Source organism: Zootoca vivipara, chromosome 2 (genome assembly GCF_963506605.1).
Source record: "Zootoca vivipara chromosome 2, rZooViv1.1, whole genome shotgun sequence".
Lineage (NCBI taxonomy): Eukaryota > Metazoa > Chordata > Lepidosauria > Squamata > Lacertidae > Zootoca > Zootoca vivipara.
In genome coordinates, this window is record NC_083277.1 from 92,419,537 (window position 1) to 92,446,006 (window position 26,470).

Consider the following 26,470-nt stretch of genomic DNA (forward strand, 5'->3'; position numbering starts at 1 on the left):
AGAGTTGGGTTAATTACTTTGGTAAATGTATGTTATGGCAGTTGACATAGGGCTTCAGCTTCAGGCTCCATTAGTTTTAGCGAAAACGTCCACCCCCATTTCATAAACTGCAAGAAACAGATTTTATGGTGTAAGTTTTTTTTATTATTCTTTTCCAAATCCATATATCAGAAAGAGTCCAATGGATGTGTTCCAAAATGCTCTTTTTCTCTGGGGCGTTCAGTCAAAGTCCACACGCCTGCTTTGTTTTACAGAAGAGCGAATCTTTTTTTGTCGGAGGCGTTCACGGTTCATTTTCTCCACCCTAAAATTAAATAGAGAGGTTGAGGATGATAAACTTAAGTGTGTCTGTGAAATGATTCCGGTTTGTTATCGTAAATGATTTGTATCAGGTTCTTGTCAAGGAGAATCAACATTTCAAAGAAAAGCAAAGTCCTAAGCAATTAAGGGATATTTCTTCTAAAAAGCCTGAAGTAGTGATATTTTCTCAGATAAGAGGTACCTGCTAGGTTTTATCCAAGTGCACCATTCTGAAAGTGATGCCCTTTCTATATAAGTGAAATACAGCAATGCTACCTCAGATGTATATACAGTGGTACCTCTGGATATGCACACCTCTGGTTGTGTATCCTTCGGGTTACACATGTGGCAAACCCGGAAGTATTTTTCCAGGTTTTGCTGCACAAGCATGCACAGAAGCACTCTACCGCGCCATGTGCAGAACAGGCACCTCTGGTTGCAAATTCCTCAGGATCCAACTGGAGCTCCAGAACGGATCTTGTGCACAACCGAAGGTACAACTGTACAGTATTACGATTCCAGAGGTCCACTTACACTCTAATACACATGGTGCTCTGCCCTAAGTCAAGAAACAAAAACTGTCTCTGCTTGTCCAGCTAGAACTAAGAGAAAATGAAGGCTATCTTCTTTATTATGATGTGTTAAAACTAGGGGTCAGTTGAGGGCCTTCTGGATCCTTGCCTAAGCTCCCTAATACGATTTTGTGACACAACCTTGTTGGAGGCAAGTAGCTGCTCTGCTTGGCTAATGGTAGCTACAGATGATTTCACCTTGCTCTAAGTGAGCACTGTAGGGTGCCATTTTTAATGCAACAGCTGTCAGCTACAGATGCATGCTGACTGGATGAAGTGTTATCTAACTAGTGGACTCATACCTGCTTCTGATCATCTCCACCGTCTCTCTTGATTCAGCTCGAGGCATCTCAGTGGCTTCTATAATCATCTCTCTGATTTTTTGCAAGCAAGCTGCCAAATTCCTCATCTGGTAGCGACTTACTTCAGAGGTGACTATCAGTTCTCCAGATTTACTGATCCTATTCTTGTGCTGGGAAAAAAAAACATTTTTTACTATGGAGCATTCCGTTCTCATTAGTTTACCAGCCTAAAAATAAGGTTTTGTTTTTTAAAAAAGAGGGAAAGCAGACATGATTGCCAAAGGAGGCAACTTCTGACCATCTCTTCTGAAAGTTTCCCTTACAACCCAACCCTATGCATGTTCACTTTGAAGTTAAATCTCACCGTGTTCACTGGGGCATATTCCCAGGAATACATGGGTCTGCAGCCTGAATGAAAGTTTTAGATTTACTGTGTAATGGTGCTGTGGAAATATTACCAGATGTAATTATCTTTGTATCAGTAAACTGCTTATAAGAAGCTGTGGATTAGAATCCTGCTTATTCCCACCTTGGATTTGGGCTGCCCAGTGAAAAGTGGATACCTCATTTACTGGGCGGGGAAACCTGAGAGCAGGCACTCTAGTAGTACTGCAACTATGGGAGCTTTTGCAGAATATAAACAAGTTTCCAGCAGAATATCAAGAACAAACTTTCAAGCACTAGAATCTGGCCGGTGCCACTAGGTGAGGTGTTCTGACCCTGTGGACCTCAATATCTCCACTGATCCAAGGCTCCTCTATTACATTACCCAGCAAAAGAGTGCTGATGAAAAAAAGGATCTGAATTCCATAATAGGGTAACACAACTTCAACAAATAAGAGTTGCGACAATTAACCAAACCCCCCAGGTGCTGTTCTTGGGTATAGAGCAATCACACTGCAGAGTGAAAAACAAGGTAAGGATAATAGAGCACTTTCAGTGTTAAAATGCTTTAGAAAAAAAATATTCCAGCCATTAACTTAGCTTATGCTTAGCAATTACTTTCCTCAATGCAGAAGTTAGATTTGCACAAGTCACCAGACACTAGCTAAAGGTGGCAAGCAGTCCTAGGCTTGCGTTATGCCTGGACCAGAGATGCTGCAGCTTTGCTGGTGGAATGGCTGCTGTACCCAATGTGTGCTCAGCCCAGGAATGGAAAAGAAACCCACACAAATAGAATGCACAAATCCAAAAGTCCCTCAGCCAACGAATCTTCAGCATAGCATTGCACCTTGAATGTGATGTTAACCACTGTTAGCATGGGTTTATATGTAATCAATATTGAGCTTTATTGCCTAAATGGCTTCTCAGAGCACCCTAATTTCCTTGTGTGCCGCTTCAATAAACTAGTACACCAAGATCAAACTATCCTGCTGGGCTGAATAGCTTGGGAAGTACCTAGAAAAAGAAAGATAAATGCTAAGAATTACCATCACGGCCATTTTCTGTCGCACATCTTCCGAGATCCAATTTGCTGTTGCCAAATGGAACCGGACTTCTGCCTTCGTATTTACTGCGAGTGAAACAAAGAAAGACATGACTATTCCTAGGGGCACATGGAGAACTGCAGATCCTATCCAAAGGCTGCAGGTTCAGATTTCAATTCAATGATGGGACACACACCCCACCAGCTGATCTTGCTGCCATGTGAAATGTCACCCCCACCCCCACCTAACTTTGAAGTGTCCTGCATTTTCAGAAGAATTCTTGGCATTCCAAGAGACATGGCAAAAAAAGGAGACTCAATCTCAAAAAAGCTGAAAAGTAATACTTTTTATTAATGTCCAATGCATTTGGGCCGGCAAAGTCCTCCCTCAGGAACATCCCCCCCCCTCCTTGTAAACAATCTCAAAAGAACCATTTTAAAGTCACAGGAGTTTTATCTATCAGACACATGTCCCAAAATCTGCTCCAAAGGGTTGGAGGATCCTCTGGAGCAGATGGGGGGGAACACAGGGAATTGCAGAGGACAGGAGAAGGATTTCCTGTTACAGCACTGGATATTAACTCTGATCTTTAAAAAAAAATGAAGAAAAGAGAAACTACTTAATGTTAAAAAGAAGCACTGATCTTTCAGTACTTGCCAAAGTCACAAGGGATCGCTATGTTGAAGACTGGCTAATGAGTCCTCAGATTTAGATGTACAAACGTTAACTTTACACATCTAATAGCACCACTGGTTAACAGAAAAATCCACAGCTTGATCCTACTCGTGTTTCCTCAAAAGGGAGCTCACTCCCAGGACAAGAATCTATTTAAATCTGCTCTGATATTTTTTGTACCTTTATTAACATTCTGGCCTCCCGGGCCACTACTTCGGCAATACGATATGGACAAACGATCTGGAAAAGATTGCAAAGAGAAATATTGGAAAGATATAGTCATGGTTTTGTGTATGTATAGGGAAGAAGAAGAAGAAAGGGTGAAATTGCATAGGAAGGGATATACTGATCTTGAAGGTCACACTTGGAATAGAGGTATGAAGGTAACTCCAATAAACACTCCTGTAATGCTCCTGTAGGAGCATTCTGATTGTCCTTAAGTAGTTATTCTCCATCTGGTGAAATAAGCAGGTAATGAATTGCAGTGGCAGCCTCAGCGAAAGCATTTTCCACCAATGGGATTTACTTCCCAAGAAGAGTACATGGGACTGTGGGCATTGTTTTTAGGGTGTATGTTTATGAATGTTTTCGATATATAATAAAAACAATGCTTGAAGTATATATACTGTATATATATTTAAGGTAGCATACAAGCCACATAGAATTAATTACTGCTTTATCAAATGTAAAATTAAGATAGCATCCTGAGTTACATATGACATTAAGCCGAACTAGAGCTTAGAATGAACAAGCAAGTGTACTGGTGCATATGAAAATACTGCAGCCACATTACTCCTGAGGTTTGGCTTAGCATGGGGGTAGATCCTGAGCCCCAGGGGCCAAATGTGTCTTTTTATGTGGTCCTTGGGGCTCTCCCCAAGCTACATCCTCACTGCGGACTCTGTTTCACACTCTCCTTGAGTGTTTTTGCCTGGCTATAATATGTCCTGGAACTCTGATAATGCCTCTTGCCTGCCTGGATGGAAAACAGAGAGCGAAGTGTGACTGTGTGTAGAAAGAAACTTACTGTACAAAGAAGGCACATGGCTTGCTCTGTTCAATTTTCTGCCTCTGGCCTCACCCACCACTGGCATGTGGCCTCCACTGGCAACACAAACACTATAAGGCATTGTTTGGTTAATGATTTGCCCATCTGTTCTTGTGCCAGTACCCAATCCTCCACTAAATAAAAGTTTAACTGATTTACAGCGCAAGCCTATAGGCCTGTTTAAATCAGAAATATAGCCAATAGTACTTACTTCCAAGCAAGCCTGCATAGGATTACACTGTTACAGGCAAATTAAATGAATGCCTGGGGAAATCATTTGAGAGACAGATGTCACTTCTCTAATGTTCTGGACTCACCTAGAGGTATGTCGGGAACAGTCTGGTTTGCCAAATCCTGTTAACACAGAGATACATATTGTTAAGCAACTGCAACTTAATACTACTGTAAAATTTCTGTAGTACAATTAGTGTATAAATAGAAAATGGAAAAATATGCAACTACAGTAATAGATATTTTTTTAAGGCCATGGGCAGCGTCTATCAATTTTTAGTTTTACTTTGTACTATAGCTTTTAGGCACTCAAATTATTTTGTTCCCTCAGCTTTAACGTCTTAGACCAGACTCTTGTGACCATTTTTCAGTTCAGCAAATTCACAATAAGAGGATTTCTTGAACTAAATGTGGATCACCAGATTCTGAAAAACATTTATTCAACCAGGAGCAGTAAGTTGTATCTACTATTGTCAAGTCATTCACAATACTAGTTTATCACACCTGAACCTTCAAAAAAAGGGGCGTGTGCAACTCATGAGGGCTTCAATATGCAGAATCATTGTACAACTGAATCTTAAAAAAAAATCACCACCCTTGAATTCAATCTCAACATCTCATTGCCATTCTTCAAATAAAACATACACTGGTTCCCTCACTGTGAGAAGTGAAGCTACAGGAAACGAGGCAGAGGGCCTTCTCAGTAGTGGCGCCCGCCCTGTGGAACACCCTCCCCTCAGATGTCAAGGAAATAAACGACTATCTGACTTTTAGAAAACATCTGAAGGCAGCCCTGTATAGGGAAGTTTTTAATGTTTGATGTTTTATCACTTTGTTGTTGTTGTTCTGTTGGGAGCCACCCAGAGTGGCTGGGGAAACCCAGTCAGCTGGGTGGGGTATAAATAAATAAATAATAATAATAATAAGGCAAATGGTAGGAGTGGGTTTCCTACATTGGGAATAAGTTGAACTAGATAAGCTTTTAAGATTAAAGGCAGAGTTAGAAGCAAAAGGGTAATACCGTCTAACAGCTTGCAGAACCATCACCTTACTCAAACTAAGCAGGACTGGGTCCGGTCAGTGCCTGGATAGGAGGCTGCTTGGGAACAGCACATACACTGTTTTGGGTGTCGTAAGGGAGGGAAACTGAGATATAGAGAATATATGAATATATAAACAAACAAAATAAGAATTGCTTATCTTTGCTGCTGCTCACATTTGTTCACATTGGGAGAGATGTGCTACCCCATCAGAGACATATATGTTATTTTATTTATTACAACTTTCTATATCATGACTCCCCCCCACCCCATGAACACGAGGCAGCTCTGTTTTACCCTCCCAACATCTCTGCGAGGTAGGCCAGGGTAAGAGACAACGACCAGCCCAAGGCCACCCAGTGAAGTTAATAAGCGCACTAGGGATTCGAACCTGCGTTTCTCCAGTGCCTATTCTTAGGCCTATCCATTTACACGGGGCAACGCAACTTCCGCCCGCAGACCGGCGGTGAGCGCGAGGCGTAGAACTATGCAAACGGAAATTCAAGGAAGGCGCTACTCTGCATTTATATAGATCTAGGTGCTCCTACCATCAATCACCTCCTATCCGGATTCCTAACCTTTGTTGCGTCGGCTCCTTTTTGCTGCGAGGGGTAGAGTTTGTCCAAGCTGTATTCGCTCCGGAATTCAGAACCGGAGGCTGGGCGAGCGGAGGCGATGGCTCGGCGCGGGAAGTCCCGAGCCGCTTCTGCGGAGAGCAGCCTCAGCGCCGGCCATCGCCAGAGGCAGCGTAACGCGCACGCCGCCATCTTGTGCTGGGCTGAGTGCTGCCCTAAAAAAGTCCGGCTACAAAAGGCACCCGGTCACTTGCCGTTCCGGAGAAACACGGTTCTCCTCCTCACCTTTCCCCTCCGCCTCTTGCATAAGCGCGCAAATGCGATTCCGAAATATGGGGAAGAGATGAGTTGGGCTGACGCCGCTGTTTGTTTATATAGGCTGCCCGCTTCTAAACACTTATCTTTCACAGTCGGAGCTTCTTAGATTTAAATTGCATTTCAGTTTCTAAAATTGACCTGTTTAATTTTAATTGTTTTATATGAATGCTCAATTTTACATTTGCTTTGTGAGCAGCCTGAAGAAACTCCTATTATTAGGTATAAATGTAGCAAATAGCACTTTTTATTTTTTATAAAATAAAAGAAATAGCAGAATTGTAGCATTGTCCTCATAATTAAAAGTACTAGGGCAAACGTGCTTCTATTTTGGTTTTGGGTGTACTGTATCAGCTATCTGCAGGGAATCCGTATTGTAATGTTTCCAAGCATTCCTGTGAAATTTTGAAGTTGGAGGCACACAAGCCCGGTCGCCCAGGTATTTGCTCAAAAGTCAAGACCCACTGTCTTCAATGGAGTTTGATCCCAATTAAAGAATAGCAGATCTCCCTATTTAGGAGCAAGCCTAATTGAACTCAGAGGGATTGATTTTTTTGACTACAATCCCCATAATCCCTGACCACTGGTCCTCTTAGCTAGGGATCATGGGAGTTGTAGGCCAAAACATCTGGAGGGCCAAAGTTTGGGGATGCCTGGGCTATGGCACTTGTAATGTTTTGCTAAAGCACAGTATATTGAGTCTTACATAAGTGTTTATTTATTTATTTTGGAATGATTGCTTATAGGACAGAGGAAATGCTTCATCAAAGGAAATTTTGGAGGGGGACAAAATAATCAAATTTGATTTTTTTGAAATTTGGTGCTTGTGGTAAATGCTTAGGTTCCAGGTCAGTGGACAGGATCTCATATAATGGAGCCAAGTTGCTAGATGTATATTCGTTAGTTCTCTTCATAGAATCATAGAATTGTAGAGTTGGAAGGAACCACAAGGGTCATCTATTCCAACCCCCTGCTCTAATTCACAGTATTTGCCAGAACCAACAGACATAGTGAAGTATCTTGTATTTGACAATATTTCATCTCTGTTGCAGTTTGGAGAAAAGACCACAAGTTTTTCAAAATTCTCTCATGGCTTTGAAATATTGATCTAGCAAATGAGACAGAGGATAGTGGTGAGTTGCTCAGGGACACAATATGGAGAGCAGGACAATTGGGGTGGAAGGAGCTTGGCAGCAAAGATGCAAAAATGTGGCCCATTGAGGTTTGCTCGTATTTTTTAGAAGCTAACCATGCCCTAGTACTTGCCCCTTTCCCCAATCTGAAGGCATTTAGGCTGAAAAACCTTTGATCATGGCTCTTGATTATCTGCTAAGGGCTGAACCATTTGTATACTTTCTTATGTACGATGGTGCTGGTTTAATCCCACTTAGGGTTCCTGACAATCCCCCCCCCCCAACAAGCTGGAATTTGGTGGCAAGATTATGAAACTGAAAATTCAAAATCTCTAAATTGGCTAATATTTTGGGCCTGAGGAGGACTGATTCACTCTGGCCACCAGAGCACTGTGTATTTTATTTTTTCATAACAGCTCTCAAAAATAGTTAAGTCTTTGGGGGGACACAGCAGGCCCCTGAACTGGGGGGGTAAGCCTCATGAACTGCTGTAGACCCTAGATACGGTCAGCATGCACACAAAAAAGGCTTCTAGCCTTCTCATAGACTGTGTGGCATAGATTGGGGATTCTGTGCCACTTGGAGGAGAAAAAAAGACAGGAAGGAACTCCTGGTGATATATTTCAGACAATATACGTTTTGGAATAATCCTTCGAGGGCACACTTTGAATAGAGCTGTTCACAGCAAGTGCATAAACAAGCTCTGAAGTGTGTTTGGCCAGAAATAAACCTTCCCCATGCACCTAGAGTTCCTCTCTTTTCCTGTTGGTGTTGCTTTCCCAGTTTGGTAGCCATCTCTTCTTCTGCTTGTGCAAGAGCCACATCTGTGGTGCATGGCAAGGGGGTCTCCGGAGCTTACAGGTTATATAACTGATGGCACATAGCAGAGGCCATCTGGAAGAAACCAGGCTCTTTAATAACAAGCTAAATATGAAATAAAAAAGCAGTTTATTAACTCAGCGAGTCCAAATTAAGTCTAACCTAGAGCAGGATTGCCCATCACTTTAGTTCAACCGGTGTCAAGTTTTTGTCTCATGTTGAGCAGCTGTAAGGAACCTCAGGCCTGGGGGACAGACTCTCCCGAAGCCACACCCTCTCTCCCAAGCGATGCCTCTCACCTGGTTGCTCCATGCGAGTACTTCTGGCTGGCTGGAAACTGTCCTGTGATAACACCTCAGCTGCCTAAGAGCTGTGTGTGTGTGTGTGTAGAAGCTGATTTGTGTGTCTGGAATGTAGCTTATTGTACAAAGTCAAGAGTCCCATCCATTGTGCTTCTGGTCCCGTCTGCTATTTACATCCCAGGCTGTATAAAAGGTTTCCACAACAATGAGGATCAAGCTAGTGAACAGCATGCCAGGGAGCTTTAAGATGGATATACACTATAGAAGTAGGAAGCAGGTTCTGTTTTTTAGTGGAAAGACAAGTTCACTAGATTTTTTTGTACATAATACAGCCAGTATTTATTTTTGGTCAAATAAATTATGCTCTCAGCATTTTGCTGAACTGACTGACAATGTGATGCAGCTGTCCCTTTGTTGAGGCAAGTGTTAATATCTCATTGCTTGCATGAGTAATTACTCTGAAGTGTGTTCAAGAAATCAAAGCTGATTTGCAAGCATGGAAGAAAATGTTTCAACCTACCGGAGCGTTCAGAATGTTGACATGTGTAAAGGGGTGCTTTTTAATAACAGAGTGAGTCCTTGTCCCACAAAAACAGGAATTATCTGTTATGTAATAAATAAAGAGAAGCAGCACATCCATTCTGGTGGTTACCCTCCCATTTTCTATCATGCCTAAAGCATTTTCTTGACCTAAATGATGCTGAGAATTCAAAGCAGCAAGCCTATTTCTGGAATGCAAAGAAAGAAACACAATAAATTTCCGTGTTCAGAATACTGGCGTTTCTTTTTTTATTTAAGAAGAGAATAAAGCATTTTTAAATATATTAATTTTAAGTATACTACACTTAAACTGGGATGCTGGTTTGCACATCAACAGTGTTCAAAACCAAGAATGATTGCAATGGCCCCCTCCCACCCCAAATACTGATGCAACAAACAGATGACTTGAGAACAAACATCCGTTCAAAAGTCCCTTAGTAGAAAGATAGTAAAGGAAAGTTAATCAAAACATCAGCAGCCACGATGGCAGCCACACAGAGCAAGGTAAATGCCCTTGAGAAAACCAACTTCCTTTGTTATTTTACCCCCCAGACAACTTGCTTTTTCAACTGTAAGGCATGAAGGTTTGTCATTATGGTTACCAGAGTGGTAGCCACAATCATGTCTATGGCTCCTAATACTTCAAAAGCTGGGCCACATCAAGGGTACAAAAGAAGTTTTGGCATTAAGTAGTAAAGGAAGAATCCTTCCAGAAAGAAGAGCCCCTGGGCAGGCTTGCTCAAAAATACTTTCACACATTACAAAAGTGACTTCAATTGGCTGAACACAAGGACCCCCATGGCAAGAATCTAGCAAACACATAACAAGATGACAATCTGATGGCAGAGGAGTAGAAATCTCACTCTGTTTGACTTAACCATTGACTTTCCACACATTTGCCTTCTTACCCTGTATTAACTTCACAAAATCGGCTTCAGGTCAAAACCAGGTCTACCAACATGAAATGTAAAAGCATGGCAAGAAGCAGAAATGTTGGCAGCCAGCTGTAAGGAGCCATGGTCCTCAAGTCATCTGGCTCAGGCCTGTTAATACTGACCACTGCAAAGCGTGCGATTTGAGAATCGCAGTCAAAGAAGAAACAGTGCTGAAAAGTGAGAGGACATGAAGGAATAAGCTGGAAACAATGAAAAGGCAGACTCATTTACACTAGCGTGATTTCAAAGAAACATCACAGACTTTGGGTCTTATTCAGATACAACTAAACAAGAAACTGGTCCAAAATTTCTTCAAGTATAATACTGCTTGGTAAGTTAATAATCATTGCTACTATTGTCCCCTCACAAGTGAGAACTCTGGCATGTGTACCCTAAACTTAGTGAAATATAATACTGCTTATTTTCATATATGTATGCAACCCTAACCATCACTTATTAGCATGTGACTAAAGAATCCCAATTCTGTATTTCTGTGAAATGGATACTGACTATTCCTGAGACTGAAGAGGCCTTTTGTGTGTAAATGTGTGGAATATGTAGGCGAGGTTGAATAAATGAGCAGAGGGAGCCTTTGGAAAAGGCAGCTTGGCAACGGAAGCGTTAACTAACAAGTGACTATGTGGAATAGTGTGATAAACAATATTATTAGTGATGACAACTGAACTTGCTGAATTTACTCCTACTTAACATGAGTCATCATTATTCAGTTTTTGCAAGCCCATGCAAATCATGTCTTAGGAGCCAGCCACAAAAGACAATTAGGAAAAACCACTTGGAATGGCAAGGCATGGGAAACGCAACACCCAAATGAAGACGAGGGTGTCTCTCCAAGCCTGTAATAGCACTTCTTGTTTGGCTTCTTGGAAATCCCAGGTTAAATGAGCGAAGTGATGACAACTAACTTCCTAAAATAAAAATACTGGAGGAAGTGTAAACCTAAGCTCACTCTGTCCTATCTTATATGAGTGGAACAATTAGGTACGCTTGATGAAGATGTAACAGCAATCTTTTTTCAAGTTTTTCCAGTTGCAATGAGCTTGCATTGTAAAAATTGAAAAACCTGACCAATAAGAGGATGGCTTAAACAGGAAGAACATGCTCCCCTTCCAGAAAGACAGAAGTCCAGTAAAAAGTCTTGCTGATGCATCTGTGGGTTCTTCATGGGAAGAAGAAGAAGGGGGAAAGGAAACTGAAGAAAGAGAGTGCATGTATGGAAGCTGCCTCTGGAAACTGATGTTTTAAATTATTACGTTCTGGATATTCCAGGGCATTGTAAGAAATCCAAGCTTGTTGCTGTGTTGCTTGAAGGAAAGCAAATCCAACTGGTCGTGGGAGAAGGTGGAGACTGTGGCTAGTTTGTTTAATTTCCTGTTTGTGGTTTCTGGCTGCTGCAGTGATGCGAAGGGTTTCCTCGAAAAATCTTGGATACCAACTACAACTATGACATAGAGCTTTTTGCAGCACATCCAGGGACCCAGGCAGCTTGGAGCACTGACTTCGAAGAATGTGAGGTGGGCTCTTCCCACTCTTGAAACACTTGCAAGAGGTTCCCTTTTTGTGCAAGAAGACATCAACGTGAGAAGCTCCTAGGACTTGGGAGGCAGGAGGCCGTACAATGCTCCCTGGTGCCGAAGTGAAGAGCTCGATGCTGAATTTGCTTGTGGCAAACGCAGTGACGCCAAAGCAGCAGGATTCATTTTGTGGTCTTCTTTTTCACCTTGGTGGCGTTGATGTCTGCTTTCGTCTTCTGGATTCGGGAGAAGATCTCTTTGAACAGGGCTTTGTACTCCGGCTGGCTCTGCTCTAGCCGCTTGTCTACAGCTTCCACGTGTTTGCTAAGGCTCTTCTCCATTGTCTTGAGGTCGTCCAGCTCATAACCCTCTCCCCGGAAGTCTCTAAAGGAGCTGTCGCGAGAGATAGGGCGGGAGGTTTGGACACCGGCATGGCGCACGCTGTCTTTGTGCTGCCGGCACTTGCTGAGGAGCTCCTCATACTTTTCCAGCAGGGCATGGTACTGCTCATCCACCTCCCTCAGGATTGACATCCCCCTCTTGCGTACATTATTGGCATGCAGTGTGTAGTTGCCTTCATGGCGGCTCACAGCATCCTTGGTCACAATGGCATTCAGGGCCGTGTCGCTACAGCTTTTCCGTACAGGGTGGTTTGGGGAGGCTGTCATGGACGATTCATGGTTTCTACCTCCATCTTCATCAGTGAGGTCGATGTAGTCGGCTTCTGGGGCATTGTTCAATGGCTCCAGGAGCGCTTCTGACAGGTTGTCCTCTCTACTGAGGAGATACTTCTTGACTTGCTTCATCTGCTGGAGTTCCAGTAACTCTCCTTCCAGCTCTTTAATGCGCAGCTTGCAGCTCTCCATCTCACACACCCTTTGCTCAAGATCTGAGTACTCCTGGATGACGGATGTGTACTCTCTCTCCACCCTCTCCTTTCGCTGTTTCTCCTGGTTGACTTGGGACCTGAGGGAATTCACCATGGCTTGCAGCCGCTCATTCTCTCGTTCCAAGGGCATCTGACTGAACTCCATTGAAGAGCTATGAATCTGGAATGCATCTTCATATCTGATATTCAAAAACAAAACAAAACACAACTGCCATTAGCAAACTAATCATTATAGATTCCTAGCATGGGTACCATAAGTCTAGCAAAGGTTAACAGAGAAGTTACCTCAGTGCAACAACAGGATCCTATGTATCACACCCCAAATAGCAACATATACGTGAACCCTTATCGAGATGTGCTATTTTAATATGTGCCAGGAGTAATTTTTCCACGGGGGGACGGGCAAACACATGCTTCCCCTACTTGCTGTCTGGACTCTGCTTATCTTTCCTGAGTTTCATACTGAGCCCTAGTCACCAACCAAGTACAGAGGTACCTCGGGTTAAGTACTTAATTGGTTCCGGGGTGCCATTCGCACCCTGAAAAGTACTTAATCCAAGTGCCTCTTCCATGCGTGCACGAAGCGCCGATAGAGTGCTTCTGCACATGCACAGATCGCTTCTGTGCATGCGCGTGTCGTGGAACCCGGAAGTAAACACTTCTGGGTCCGCGGAGTACTTAACCTGAAAGTACTCAAACCGGCTTCCGGTTGACCGCGCCATCTTGATCAGTTGGGGGTCCGTTGAGCGGAGCGGACCTCGGCACTTCAGAGGTGGAGGGAATCGTTCCAGCGAAACGAACCCTCCTAAAAAGCCCCAAATCGAGCTTTTTGGGGACAGATTTTGTCTGGCGGTGGCATTTGCGGGCTCTCTCTTCCCCGGATCGGCTTTGTTTAAACCCCTGAGAGCGAGGAGGTGAACAGCGGCGGACAGACTGAGATTGCTGCTCTGAGAGCGCGAAGCTGCATGACTAGAAGGTGGAGGCGGCCAATTCTTCTAAGAAAATTCAGCAAAAGATCGGACTGTGAGTAATTTGGACTTTTTGGAATTAAAATTAATGAAATTTGCTTATGGAAGAGAGATTGTAAAAACAGAAGCCGACCTCCTTCTAATGATGACCGTAAGAAGCAGTTAAGAAAATACCCGATGCCAGGATAAAATTGGATTTGTTGTGTTTATGTATCTGCAAGAACTGAACTAAAATCCCCTTTTGTGGCAGGGCTAAGGGGCGAAGTGTGCAATTTATTAAAATCCCTGCAATTTTGGCAATTGAGGAGAGGAAAGTCTCTTCCTGCCGCTGGAATCAGCAGCCTGGACGGCTTCAGCGAGATTTGTGAATGGAGGGAGAGTTGAAATAATGGCGATAAGTTGAACTGTAAGAATCATCTACAAAAACTCCCTCCGGATAATTATAACTTGGAATTAAGTAACTGATTCTCTTTTCTTTTAACTTGTGGATATACTGTAACCAGTTTGGAAAATGGTGATGGAATGAAGAAGTGTAACCACTTCCTGTGCTTAGGAATAACACTGTGTCCTTGAGAGGAGTACAAAAATGTCAACATGAACAAGAAGTATGTCAACTTTCGTATCAGGAGGAAGTTTGCCATGAGAAGAAAGAGGGGAAAGTTTTTAGCCAAGTGAAACTGCCCCCATAGAAGGGGGAGCACAAATTGTGTATGGACTTCAGAATCCCCATAAGGAACAAAGATCTGAAACTGCTTAACTGGCAAAAAAAGCAAATTTAATTATTATTATTATTATGCACTTTGTAAATGTTTGTTCTCCCTCCACTCACCAGCCCAGCCTTTTCTATAAAATTAAACCTTCTTCCATTTGTTTTGTGCCATTAGCAATGCCTATGGGTCCCTGAATGAAAAATATTGCTGCAGCCTTGGAATGTACCATACTGCCCGAGACAGCTTTCCCCTGCAAAGGAATGGCTGTCTTAATTCTGTTCTCCCTTGTCTGCCCGCAAAACACCGCCCTTCCAGCTGCAGATTACCTGGGACTAGAGCATAGCTCCTTGAGGCAAGGGAAGGTATGGATGGTTCGGCGCCTCTCTCTCTTCTCCCGGCGGATGCGCAGCTGATCTAGACTCTGCAACTCTTCCACCTGCTTTTGTAGGTCATCGACTTGGTTCTGCAGCCCCTCAATGGTTTCTGTTAGGCTGTTACATAAAGCGAGAGTTGATGGGAAAGAAAGAGAGAAGAGAACGCTAGCTTGTTTTTAGACTAAGATACAGACACAGGGCAGTATCCAATTACACAGTTATACTAGTGCAATGACTTTTAGCTGCACAATGTTAACTTCTGCGCCCTCTCCACTCCTTACATGTCTCATATAGGGAGAGGAGAGGGCAGGAAAGTTAAACTGCACAACTAAAATCCATTGCATAAGCATAATTGGTTAGTTGGATGGCATCCTAACTATAATAGTAGGTTAGCAGAAACTAGCCAAGCTACGTACTTACTTAGAATCATAGAGTTGGAACAGACCACAAGGGCCATCCAGTCCAACCCCCTGCCAAGCAGGAAACACCATCAAAGCATTCCTGACAGATGGCTGTCATGCCCCATGACCTCTGGCCGATGATTGGCAGAGCCACACATCTGCAATGAAAGATCATGGAGACACGCTTGAAAGCTAGCTCTCTCTGTCCTGCAAATCCTTCCCTGGAAGTCTGTTATAGTGATAATATTGCCACCATGTTTTCTGAGCTAAGCTATTCTGCATTATTCAAAGCAGGGGTAAGGAACCTCAGATTTCTTGATTTGGCCTTCAGCACTGTCACCAGGCCACACCTCTTTGCTCTACAAATGGTTTTGCCTGGCTGGAATGTACCTCGAACTCTAATGCCTCTCACTTTTCTGAACATAGGATAAAGAGGGGTGCGTCAATATTGTACTAGACTACTGTACAAAGGTAAAATTTGCATCTGCTGCTGCATTTACTTTTGCCTATAACCCCACCTACCACCAGCATGTGGTCCTTGGGCTGAAAAGGGGTTCTCCACCTCCACTTTGAAGCATTAGACAGACAGAAAAACCACCCTATTCTAAGCTATGGAGAACTTAGAGGAGCAATGGCAAATTCTCATATTTGCTTACATGTAGGTTCAATCAACCTACCTGCCCACTGACCATCACTGGGTAGCTGACAAACCCAATTCTTATTAAAAACTGTTCTCCCAATGGAGAGGAAGAAGAAAGTTTTCCCTACTTGGGAACAGATCTTGCATTCCACTCATGTCCCGGAGGACATTATGGAAACAGATTCACCATCTCAGTTGTTCCCTGGCATGAAAAGGGCCATGAAACTGCAAAATGTCACAATGGCCGTGTTCTTATAATCCTCACTTTTGAATTAACAATGCCACCTCAGTTTTGAATGTTCCCCCCCCCCGATTGCCAAGCAACCTCTACCTTTAGACATGAAAAGAGCCACCAGATGAAGCATTACCATTGTATCTTCTGCTGGGATGTCTTACTCTCCAGCACAAGCTTCTGATTGGCCAGTTCCAAGTCACGTGCTGTCACATCCAGCTGCTCGTAAACCTTGGCATGCTGTTCATTCATATGCCGTAACATTTCCAGCTGTTTTGTCAAATACTGGGAAGAAAAAGGTTTAAAAGCCCATAAAAAAAAACATTAGAGGCACAATACCATGAAGAAACAATTCAGTAGGTCTACAGAAGGCATGGCCAAACCACAGGACTATCCCTGACCACTGGTGCTGTTAGCTCGGGGTGATGGGAGTTGTAGCCCCAAAACAGCTGGAGGGCCAAGTTTGGTCTACAGCATTTAGTCAAAAGACTGGATGAATCACTGAAAAAGCCTTTTGATTGACTAAAAGGCTGCCCCTAATTTAATTGGGCAACATGGGTGGGCCCAAATTTACTATTTTAAAAAAAACAAGGTAAGTTACTGCTAAGTGTATCTTAATACTTAAAAAAATTAAAACAGAAAAAGTCAATGGGAAACAGATGCATTTTGTCAAAAGGGGACAAAGCCATTTAGGCTGCAATTCTAACCCCACTTACCTGGGAGTAAGCCACACTAAATCCAGTTCAATGGGACTTACTTCTGAGCAGGCAGGGTTAGGTCTGCACTGTTAACCCCATTTCAGGGACTTTGTTAGAAACTAATCCAGGGACTCAACAAAGCTCAAAGTGACCCTTACTAAAGCTGCTGCCCAGAATGTAAACATATGGGTCAGGGGTGGGAGGGCTTCCCAGGAATGTACAGCAATGTCTTTTTGAGCTGTAGGCCTTAATCCACCTCTGTTCTACCCTCTTCCATATGTGTCTTTCATCCCTCCCCCTAATAGCACATCTCTGAGGCTGCAGCTCATCCTGGCTTGCACTGCGGCAGTGAAAATACCAAACAAGCAGCTGTCTTCTTTTTCACAGCCATGCTCTGCCTGAAGCAGGAAAGGGGGTTATTTGGCTTGTGTGTGTACCTCTATCTCTTGCACTTGCTCCTCATTGGTTGTGTACATCTGTTGCAGAGAATCTTCCAGTTCTTTGTTGCGCTCCAGCAGTGTTTTCCCCAGTTCAGCTGCTAAGTGCAAGTCTGAAAAGTAAAACAAAACAAAAGAGAACGCGCTGTGAGGGCCTCTCCACCAAGCTCTTTGGAACCAGGCATGTGTGAGCAAGTGATAGGGCTGATTCAATCTCTTAAAAATATCTTTAACCCATCTTCCCAAATCTCAAGGCAAAACAAAAACAAACAAAGAAACAAAAACAAAACTACATATAAATATACAAAAACAAAGGAGCTTTCAAATACCTCAAATTAATGCATTAATAAAACAACAGAAGCATTAATAAAACAACAGAACAGAAGAAGTTCAGGTGCAGTGAATAATGCATTTTAACTGCACAGATTCCTTCTGTAGTTTTGGATCATAAAAGCCACGTTTTGCTAATTCCTTATGGTTTGGAGACAAAGAAGAAAATACGGAGGCAGAGTGTCAGTGCCCAAGACCCTCAAGATGAGTTTCTGACCCTCCTCTGGCTGAGGAGCCCCCAGCCAAGTCAGAGGGAGAGGTCACATAACCCCCAGCACTCAACCATGTTGGTACCAGAAGGCCCAATCTGAGGCAGCTGGTCAACAGTGGAGTGCATGCCTGAGAACCCAACTTTATTGCATAACTGAAGAGCTCCCCGAGAGTAATGGTCCTTCTCAAGTGAGTGGGCTCTTAGTGCAAACAACTGCATCTTATGCTAGGTATGGTCTGGGTTGTATCAGCCTTCGTTGGAATCTGTTGCTTGAACGATATACCTACCGTATGTCATTCAGCTGCCTACGTCTGAGCCTGATGTCTTTGCCCTGCTATGTACGGAATTTCCTCAGTTGCTGATTCCTGTTTTTGGACACCACCCTGGTTTATTTTTTGACTTGGGTCCAACCTTGGTATTGTGTATGGGCCCAAGCAGATGTGATGTGATGTATTGTATTGTATTGTATTGTATTGTATTGTATATGGGCCCAAGCAGATGGTATGGGGAAACCTGCCCTGTCTAACTCACAGACCATTATCTAACCTGTTCCAAGCAGGACAGTGTACAAAACTATGTGTGGTGTGAAGTAAATGGTTAGACAGAAGTTTTTCTCCCCCTCTCAATATACTAGAAGCCAGGGTGATCTAACGAAGCTGAACTTTGGGAGATTCACTGCAGACAAAAGAAAGCACTTCTTCATACATTTCATTGTTACAGCCATGGACTCTGCTCCCCCAAGAGACAGTGATGGCCACTCAATGGACCCTTGCTATGTTTTACCTCAACTGTCCGAGACAGTGTGCTTCTGAATATCAACTGCTGGGGATCGCTAGGAGGGGAAGGGTTGTTGTGCTCAGGCTGTGATTTTGGGCTCCCCACAGGCATCTGGTGGGCTGAAATGGGAAGAAGATGCTGATCTAGATGGGCTTTCAATCTGATCCAGCAGGGGTGCTCTTAAGTTCCATGAAGGTAGTGCAGATACTGCTATTTTTCATGCAAAGGTCAAGCTGGAATCTCTCTCTTCCAAGAAGCAGAGTGGCACCCACTTTTCATTGACCCAGATTAGACATGGGGGAATCTAATGTTTTTGAGCATCACTGCAGAACTGGATACCGTCCCCCTCCTATGTGGACCTCCCCCCCCCTAAGGAGGAGATACTTTATTGCACTGCTGCTTTATTTATGATTCTTAATTATCATTTTCAGCAGCTCAGCTGTCGGGCAAATTGTCCTGATTATCTCACCCTAGTGTGACACAGGAGGGGGGCCTTGCTGCCGCTGAGGTGCTAATTATCTTTTTAGTGTTTTATTTTATGATTTGTTGGTTTCTCCAAGAGCCTCTGCTTGAAGAGCAGCATATAAAACCCCATAATAATGGTTGCTATATTTATCATTGTTATCATTACCGCCACCATCAATGACAACGGCAGCGGAATCAGCAGACATATGCCTGCCAATGTTAGTCTGGTTGCAAAGACTCTACAGAAGGCTATGAAGCTGATCAACGAGGGCATTCCAGTGCCTTTGGGGCAAGTGAACTATAGCCCTTGCTTCTTGCAACGGATGCTGTTTCCCCTCTGAAATTAAGGCACTTGGGTGTAGGGCCTGATGCACTTTTGGTGTAGTGACACTGCTGCATATGAAGAGGTGGCCTTTGAAGGCATGACTGCCCTAGGCACCTTTGATTCAGCCTTGAAACACACTAGCAACTAACGCCTTTGGTCTCATCCGGGAGGACTCTTTCTTACGTTCTCGCAGACTGATAAGATCCTACTCTCTCCCAGCTTTCCCAAGCCAATGTTGAATAAATTCAATCAGGTCTAGTCAACAGTGTCCAGTGCCTTATAGGGTCAGCCTTGTTGCTTACAATGCTAACTACCAGGGGAGAATGGGTTGATAGTCCTTTTCGAGGACTGAGTAACCCTCTGCATTTCATCCATCTCCAGCTCCTGACAAGAGTCCTGCTCAGCCTGGGGGCACAAAGCCACGTCTTCCCACCAGACTCTTCACAGCTGCCTCTGCCGCTGTCTGTCTGATCTGATCCTCTATTTGTTGATGAACGTGTGTGAAGACTTGGGAGTGTTGGTGGTTGCTGCCTGGGGGACAAGCTGCCATAGACTTCTTCGTGTGACAGGAAGAGTCAGCTGCACCTGCCCGTTTAAGGAGGGGCTCTCTCTCTGGGGCAGCGCAGCTGTAGGATAAATTGTCCTAATTATCCCACCCTGCTGGGAAGCCAAAGGGGGCACTGCTGCCACAGAGGTGCTAATTGAATCATTGCCTTTCCTCCTGGTTTCCCCCCTGGACTTTAATGAGCAATGCTTCTGGGGAGCTATTGTTCTGAACTGGTTGCTATAGCAGAAGCAGGAGGCCAGGCACCCACCCACACAAATACACACCTTCCTCTGTTGTCCTCCCCATTCCCAGCACATGTAGACGTCAGGCTTCGGATAGGAATTAACAGGCCTGGAATCCAAAACACCTTTCTGGTAAATTAGCACTTTTTGGAATTGCACCTTGCACCTCGGCTCACTTTGGGCAAAGGTTGTACAGAGGGTGGGCCATTTATACACCACCAAAAAAAAAAAGAGGAGAGGAAATGCATCAGTCTAAAGAAAAGTTGGAAGATGACAATGATTTGCTCAAAAGTTGCATGTGCTGATTGATGACACAGAGATGCACATTTAGAAAGGTGCACTATTATATCATAGTAGGAATAGGTTTGATCTATGTGGCTTCACATGTCTGCTGTGAAAAGAAAGAACAGCGAAAGCCTTGATCTTTCAACCAATCTTGGACTGGACAGCCCTTCAAATGGAGGGCTACCCTCTGTAAAGGCACACATGGCAATACTATTTGTATAATTAAACCCACTGAGCCTATTGATGGTGGGATTTGAATATGCTAGGATGGTGGGAAATAACTAAATCTGGGTGCATGTGTATCCAAATATAGAATTGTTCATTAGTAATTAGATTCGGCTTTTCCTAATTGTCCTTCCCTGCTTAAAACCTGAAAAGAAGTACGAGAGAAGCACCAAATTACACCCAGAGGCTGGCCAAGGGCTTTAGATGTATTCCTAAGCTCCTTGTTATATATGTTGATTATTCCTCGGGAACCCGATTTCCGGCTCTGAACACTATACCCCAGGGTGAACTCTGAGAAGTGACAAGCTCTTAATTTCAATAATCATAACGATGCAGAATGACCTGGTCTGGCAGCTGCACTCCCTGAATGGGTCTGATTAAGAGCGGATTGCATTTACGGGTAGAGAGATTTTTATAGGAGCCACCTCCAGGTTTCCAAATGCCCCCAAGAGATTGGAAGCGTGACAAAAAGGGGTTAGTACTGGAAGAGGAAAATAATATGTTCCAGCTTGTGTCAAAAGGGAAATGTCACATTCATTAGCTCCTTGGGCTGTGACTGATGTACTCTTCTTTTCCTACGTCATCTTTTTAAAATTATTATTTGGAAGCTGATAGACCCAGAAACATTCATGCTGCCTCACTCCAGGTAACAAAGAGCAGAGTTCTCCCTGCGTATCTGAGGATTACGTCAGCCTTGTCCCACCATATGGCTTCCAATTTAATTTGCTGGGGTTGAGTTAAGTGGATTAGGAAAACCCGGGATCCAGCACCATGGTTTTAAAAACCAATAATTTTTTTTGCAAGAGCTGTAAAAGGTATAAGAGAAAAGAAGCGTAGGGAAATCATTATTCTTTTCTGCGACGGAGGACGTCTTCATCGGGAGGCAATGAGGTTTTCCAGTTTAAAGTAACATCTTAAAGAACTGCTGCTTTTTCAACAGTCACATTTGCTTCTACACAACCAGGAAATCTGCACACACGGACACCAGCAATAGCATGTGAGGAATTAAAATTGTATGACTTTAAGCAGGAGCTGTGTCCTGGACAGGGTGGAGGCCGAGGGGTAGTGAGGTTATGGCTATGTGGGTACACCAGCAGCGGCTGCCCTGCCCCATTCAGCAGCAATGCCAGTAGTTTGGAGGGTGGCTCAACGCCACTGCCCTATTCTGCCAGGCACTCCTACTTGAAGATATGGATCCTCTTACTCCCATCAGCCCCAGCCAGCATGGCCAGTGATCAGGGCTGATAGTTGTAGTCCAGTAACATCAGGAGACGCGCCAAGGGCTTGCTGATTGGAAGGTCAGCAGTTTGAATCCCTGTGACGGGGTGAGCTCCCGTTGTTCATTCCCAGCTTCTGCCCACCTAGTAGTTCGAAAGCATGTCAAGTGCAAGTAGATAAATAGGTATTGCTCCGTCGGGAAGGTAAACGGCGTTTCCATGTGCTGCTCTGGTTCGCCAGAAGCGGCTTAGTCATGCTGGACACATGACCCGGAAGCTGTCTGAGGACAAACGCCGGCTCCCTCGGCCTATAGAGCGAGATGAGCGTGTAACCCCCGAGTCGTCCGCGACTGGACCTAACGGTCAGGAGTCCCTTTACCTTTTAACATCAGGAGGGAGACATATTCCCTCTCTCCAATGTCTACTTAAAAGGTATGAACACTCCTTCCTTGCACAACTTTTCATAAAAAATGTTGTTTTTTTAAGAAAGAAAAGCCCCCTTTTTCATTTATCATCCACGGCAAACTTTTGCTTCATTTTTGCCAACTTGCAAAAAGCACAATTAGTTACTTAATCAGCTAACCGTTTCATTTCTAACACATTTGTAATCGTGAATAAAAGGAAAGATTTTATATATTTTTAATCCATCTGTATTCTAAACAGTGCTGTTTTATGTGTGAACTGCTGCCTAAGTTAAACGTAATGCATTTCTTATTTTTAAGGTGGTAAAAGAGCCGAGGCTTCATAGGTCAGTCAGCAATGCATATATTTCACTTTCCTCTCAATGTTTTCCTCTCGTGTTTCAAAATGCATGTGTATACAGTTCCACCTCTTCTCAGTGCACTGCGCTGAGCCTTCAATTAAGCATAATTTACTATTCATCCAAGTGGGGAAACTACCAGCTTTGGGAAATGCCATATTCTTAAACCAGCGTCAAACCATGGCTTAAAGTCATGACATAGTAAACAGTTTTCTGGCTCAGATAAAATGGAAAATTATACAGTAGTTAACAGAAGACTCACTGGCTCATCACACACTGTACACCAAGAAAAACAGAGGGAAGGAAGGGGATAGAGCTCGCAGCTCCAAGGCTTATGCTTATTTCTGCTTAAGCCTAGATACAATTGTCCAAACTGGGCCTGTCACACACCAACATCAGAACTGATATGGCGTATTTTGTTTTCAGCTATTTTACTTCAAGCATTTATATACAGCAGGCACGTCCAACAGGTAGATCGTGATCTACCGGTAGATCACTGGACATCTGTGGTAGATCACTGGGGCCCCCCAAGAAGCTCAACAAGTTTGGCTCCTCCCAAAAAAGCTCAACATTTTTTGCCCTGGACCCCTAAAAAATGTGGCTTTCTCCTTCCTAAATAAAGTTCAACAATTTCAACCTAACCCCCCCCCCCAAAATGGGCCTTCCTCCTTCATTTAAAAAAAAAGCAAAAAAGCTCATCAACTTTGACCTGAACCCCCAAAAAGGGGGTAGATCACTGGCAGTTTTTAACTGTGAGTAGATCGCTGTCTCTTGGAAGTTGGCCACCCCTGATATACAGCATAAGGCTTTAATCTCTAACCGGTGTACCGTAAGGGTAAAATGCTACAATAAAGATTGAACTAACGAACTACAAAACGGAAAAGCTACTTAAAAGGCCTGCTGAAACCAAAGAACTTCACTAGGTGCCAAGTTCAACAAGAAGGAGGGTGGCTTGTCCGATCTCAGCCAGGTTCATAATACTGAATGCATGTGGTAGATATGAACCACACATGCAAGTTATGGGGGACCATTAATTCAGCTGCCAAGCAGGGAACGTGCTTAATTAATAGTGCAATCCTACTCATATTTACCCAGAAGTATGTCCCACTAAATCCAGTGGGATTTAGGAGGCTGCAATCCTAAATTCACTTACGAAGAGGGTCACCTTACTACAGGGTCACCTTGGGAAAATCACTGCAATGTTGTTGGTGACTTCTGTTTCAGTGTATTTGAAGAAGTGTGCATGCACACGAAAGCTCATACCAATGACAAACTTAGTTGGTCTCTAAGGTGCTGCTGAAAGGAATTTTTTTTATTTTGTTTCGACTACATCAGACCAACACGGCTACCTACCTGTAACTGCAATTTTTCTGTAAAATCGTAAGTATTAGAACTTCTATGCAAAAACATACAGGCAGATTTGGAATGAATATGTTAAATATTATTCAAGATGTCTTGAAGAAGGAGTTCTAGCAGCTGTCTTTTGTCAGAGCAGTTAAGACAAATTATGTCAAGAGCAGCAAGCAGGGCAGACAGCCTTGCAGTAAGAAAACACAAAGCCGGAAGCAAGCCAGAAAGTCACTGTAGAATGAAATGACACCAGCTCAGGAACCATGTTGCCATGGTGACAGAGATTGCTCTGGGTGACCCAACACATTTGTCACAATCAGATCAGCTCTAGGGCAACTTAAAATAATAATAATAATTGTTCCTTCACAAAAAGTGCAACACAAGAAAAGAATTAACCAATCCTATTGTTGTCCCTACTGTTCCTTCTTATCCCACCAAGGAAAGGGCTTACTAGATCCTTGTTTAATTTATCCATTAATCAAACTCTATATTGAATTACCGGTAAGGTTTACTGGTAATTCAAATAAATCCTTCTATATCTCTCAGGACTAATCTCAGGACTAGATAAATAGATATAGATATAGATGATATATAGATATAGATATAGATATATGAATGTTGGCTCAAGCATTCTCCAATCAGAGGCCAAAATTTTGCTATAAAATAATCTATTCTGAACCCAAATTTAGTTTGTCCATCTTTAGAATATCTCCTATAATTTGTAAATCTCTCTTTTAATGGTTTAGATGATTTTCATCATTAAACTGTGAGCATCTAGCTTATTTTATAAAGCCAGGTAGTTATGTTTTGATTTATATATCCCAACTAGTATGACTAGTGACTGTAATTCCAACCATTGTACTTTCTGTGAAGGACACATATCCAGAATTATTATTATTAATTTATGAATCACTTTTACATGTGTCACTAGGCGATTTCCACGCTTACCATGAGACAAGCTAAACATCATTTTAAAAACAGTACAAAAAAACAACCGAACAGTGGTTTAAAATCAGTTCAAAATGATCGCTGGAAAAGCTCACTGAATTGCTAGCCAAGGCCACCAGAAATGCAAGTGAGAGAACATCAGGACATTCCAAGCAGCTCCATCTTTATAAAGTGTTTAAGCTTCTCAGGTAATGTACCAAAATGCCACAACTTTGAAACAGTTCTCCTTTGAACTAACACCAAGGATGTAAGCTTGTCCATATCTCTTGTTCCAGAAGGAATTCAGCTTTTCAAACATACCATGTTATTAGCGCTCAAATCTTTCTGAGATACAAATGATTCTAATGCCATCTTCCAGAAGTTTTATTTCACTATTTTTTCAAGTAACCTGTTTCAAATTCTCATTTTTTTCACCTATGACTGTGTTTTATTCAAAACACGATTGGTTATATTCAGAGGTTTTCAGTTGCCTTTAGGGATGAGGGAGGAATCCACATAACTTGGATTCAATTTGGTCTCAGCAAATCATGACTCAATTTGGGCTGTGGGTCTTTTTCAGAAAGCAAGCTCCTTTGGATTCCTGTATGATACAACCTGGGGGCTGCCTCGGTTCTTCTTCTTTTTGTCCTTTAAACTTGTAAAAATGGTTATTCTAGCTGCTAGAGCAGCTAGTATGTGGGGCTTATTGCCACCACACACTTCAAACACAACAGAGCAGGTCCCCCTCATGTTGTAATCCTTCAACTATTAGGACTGTGACGAGTTCATAACTTTGGACTTACGCATCATTTCCACAGAGACCTTGAAATACTGAAATACAATACCCTTCATGCTTTCAACTTCATGCTTTAACAATCGCTGCTCATTCTTAATAGTTTTCTTGTCGAGAAAATGCAGAAACATAACAATGTCAAAAGAGGCCCATAGAGACTGCTCTGCTCCCAGTCGTGTGTTCCATTGCTAAAGCTTCTTTAATGCAGGGGGTAAGAAAGAAAATCATTATTTTCAGCTCCTTTTTTTGAAGCCTCCAAAGTGAAGACAGTACAGTATCTGCACCTTCCATGAAAATATTGCTCACCTTATCAACTAATGTTTGTTGCTTTGTTTAGCCTTTTGAGTCTGTCTTCTCTCCTTGATCTAAGACAACTTATGTGATCAGTAGATGTTTCCAAGACTCTTGCTGTTCGGATCTCAATTGCTTTCTTAAGTGTGCTTAAGGAGGGCATGACACATTATCTGATATCATCTCCCATGTCCTGAGAGGGCTTACTTTGGGCATTCAGGTAATACTGGTCTCCAAAGCCACATTTTGTTTGCAGGTCTTTAAAGCCAAAGAAGGCAGATTTAAAGGTTTATCCCTGCCTTTAACTTCTCGTGTTTTAACCTCCAGAGATTTCAAAGCTTTTTAAAATTTATGTAACGCCTGGAAGCTTTTTATGGCATGCTTTTTAGGAACCTCATGACCTTCATTCATCATTCCTCTGCTCCACGGCAACTTGAGGAGGACTGTAGGTTAGGCAACTAGCCTTTAAGGTGCCACAAGCCTCTCCGTAGCTTTTGCTGCAAGTTTTAACATGTCTACCCCTCTGGAAATGCAACACTCATGACTCCAGACTAAGCCAACCAGCGTTGAGGTTGCTAGCCTTTCTTTACAACTGAATAAATTGTGGAATTCATAACAATCAGTGTAAAA

General features: G+C 43.0%; 2 protein-coding genes across 2 annotated transcripts in view; both read right to left on the reverse strand.

Moving 5' to 3' along the window:
* Positions 1–121: 121 nt before the first annotated feature.
* MRPL58 (mitochondrial ribosomal protein L58) lies at positions 122–6,387 on the reverse strand. The gene is made up of 6 exons (XM_035104422.2): positions 6,174–6,387; positions 4,642–4,678; positions 3,457–3,516; positions 2,605–2,687; positions 1,175–1,344; positions 122–304 (listed from the first exon to the last, which is right to left on the reverse strand). The coding sequence occupies exons 1-6, from the start codon at positions 6,360–6,362 to the stop codon at positions 220–222; spliced, it is 624 nt and encodes a 207-aa protein (XP_034960313.1). The 5' UTR covers positions 6,363–6,387; the 3' UTR covers positions 122–219.
* A 1,839-nt stretch (positions 6,388–8,226) lies between these two features.
* The window catches only part of CDR2L (cerebellar degeneration related protein 2 like), a 31,930-nt gene continuing 13,686 nt past the window's right edge, over positions 8,227–26,470 (reverse strand). The window contains exons 2-5 of the mRNA XM_035104418.2: positions 17,096–17,208; positions 16,097–16,245; positions 14,640–14,804; positions 8,227–12,814 (exon numbers count right to left, since the gene is read on the reverse strand). Coding sequence (XP_034960309.1) covers positions 11,929–12,814; positions 14,640–14,804; positions 16,097–16,245; positions 17,096–17,208 — 1,313 coding nt within the window. The 3' untranslated portion in view covers positions 8,227–11,928. The remainder of the gene's footprint in view (positions 12,815–14,639; positions 14,805–16,096; positions 16,246–17,095; positions 17,209–26,470) is intronic.

Excerpts from the sequence above, each read along its gene's own strand:
- MRPL58 (XM_035104422.2), bottom strand. The coding sequence starts at position 6,362 with ATGGCGGCGTGCGCGTTACGCTGCCTCTGGCGATGGCCGGCGCTGAGG. Across the intron at positions 2,688-3,456 it reads AGGCCAGAATGTTAATAAAG|TAAATACGAAGGCAGAAGTC; the intron begins GTACAAAAAATA and ends TTTCACTCGCAG. Across the intron at positions 305-1,174 it reads GTGGAGATGATCAGAAGCAG|GGTGGAGAAAATGAACCGTG; the intron begins GTATGAGTCCAC and ends ATTTAATTTTAG.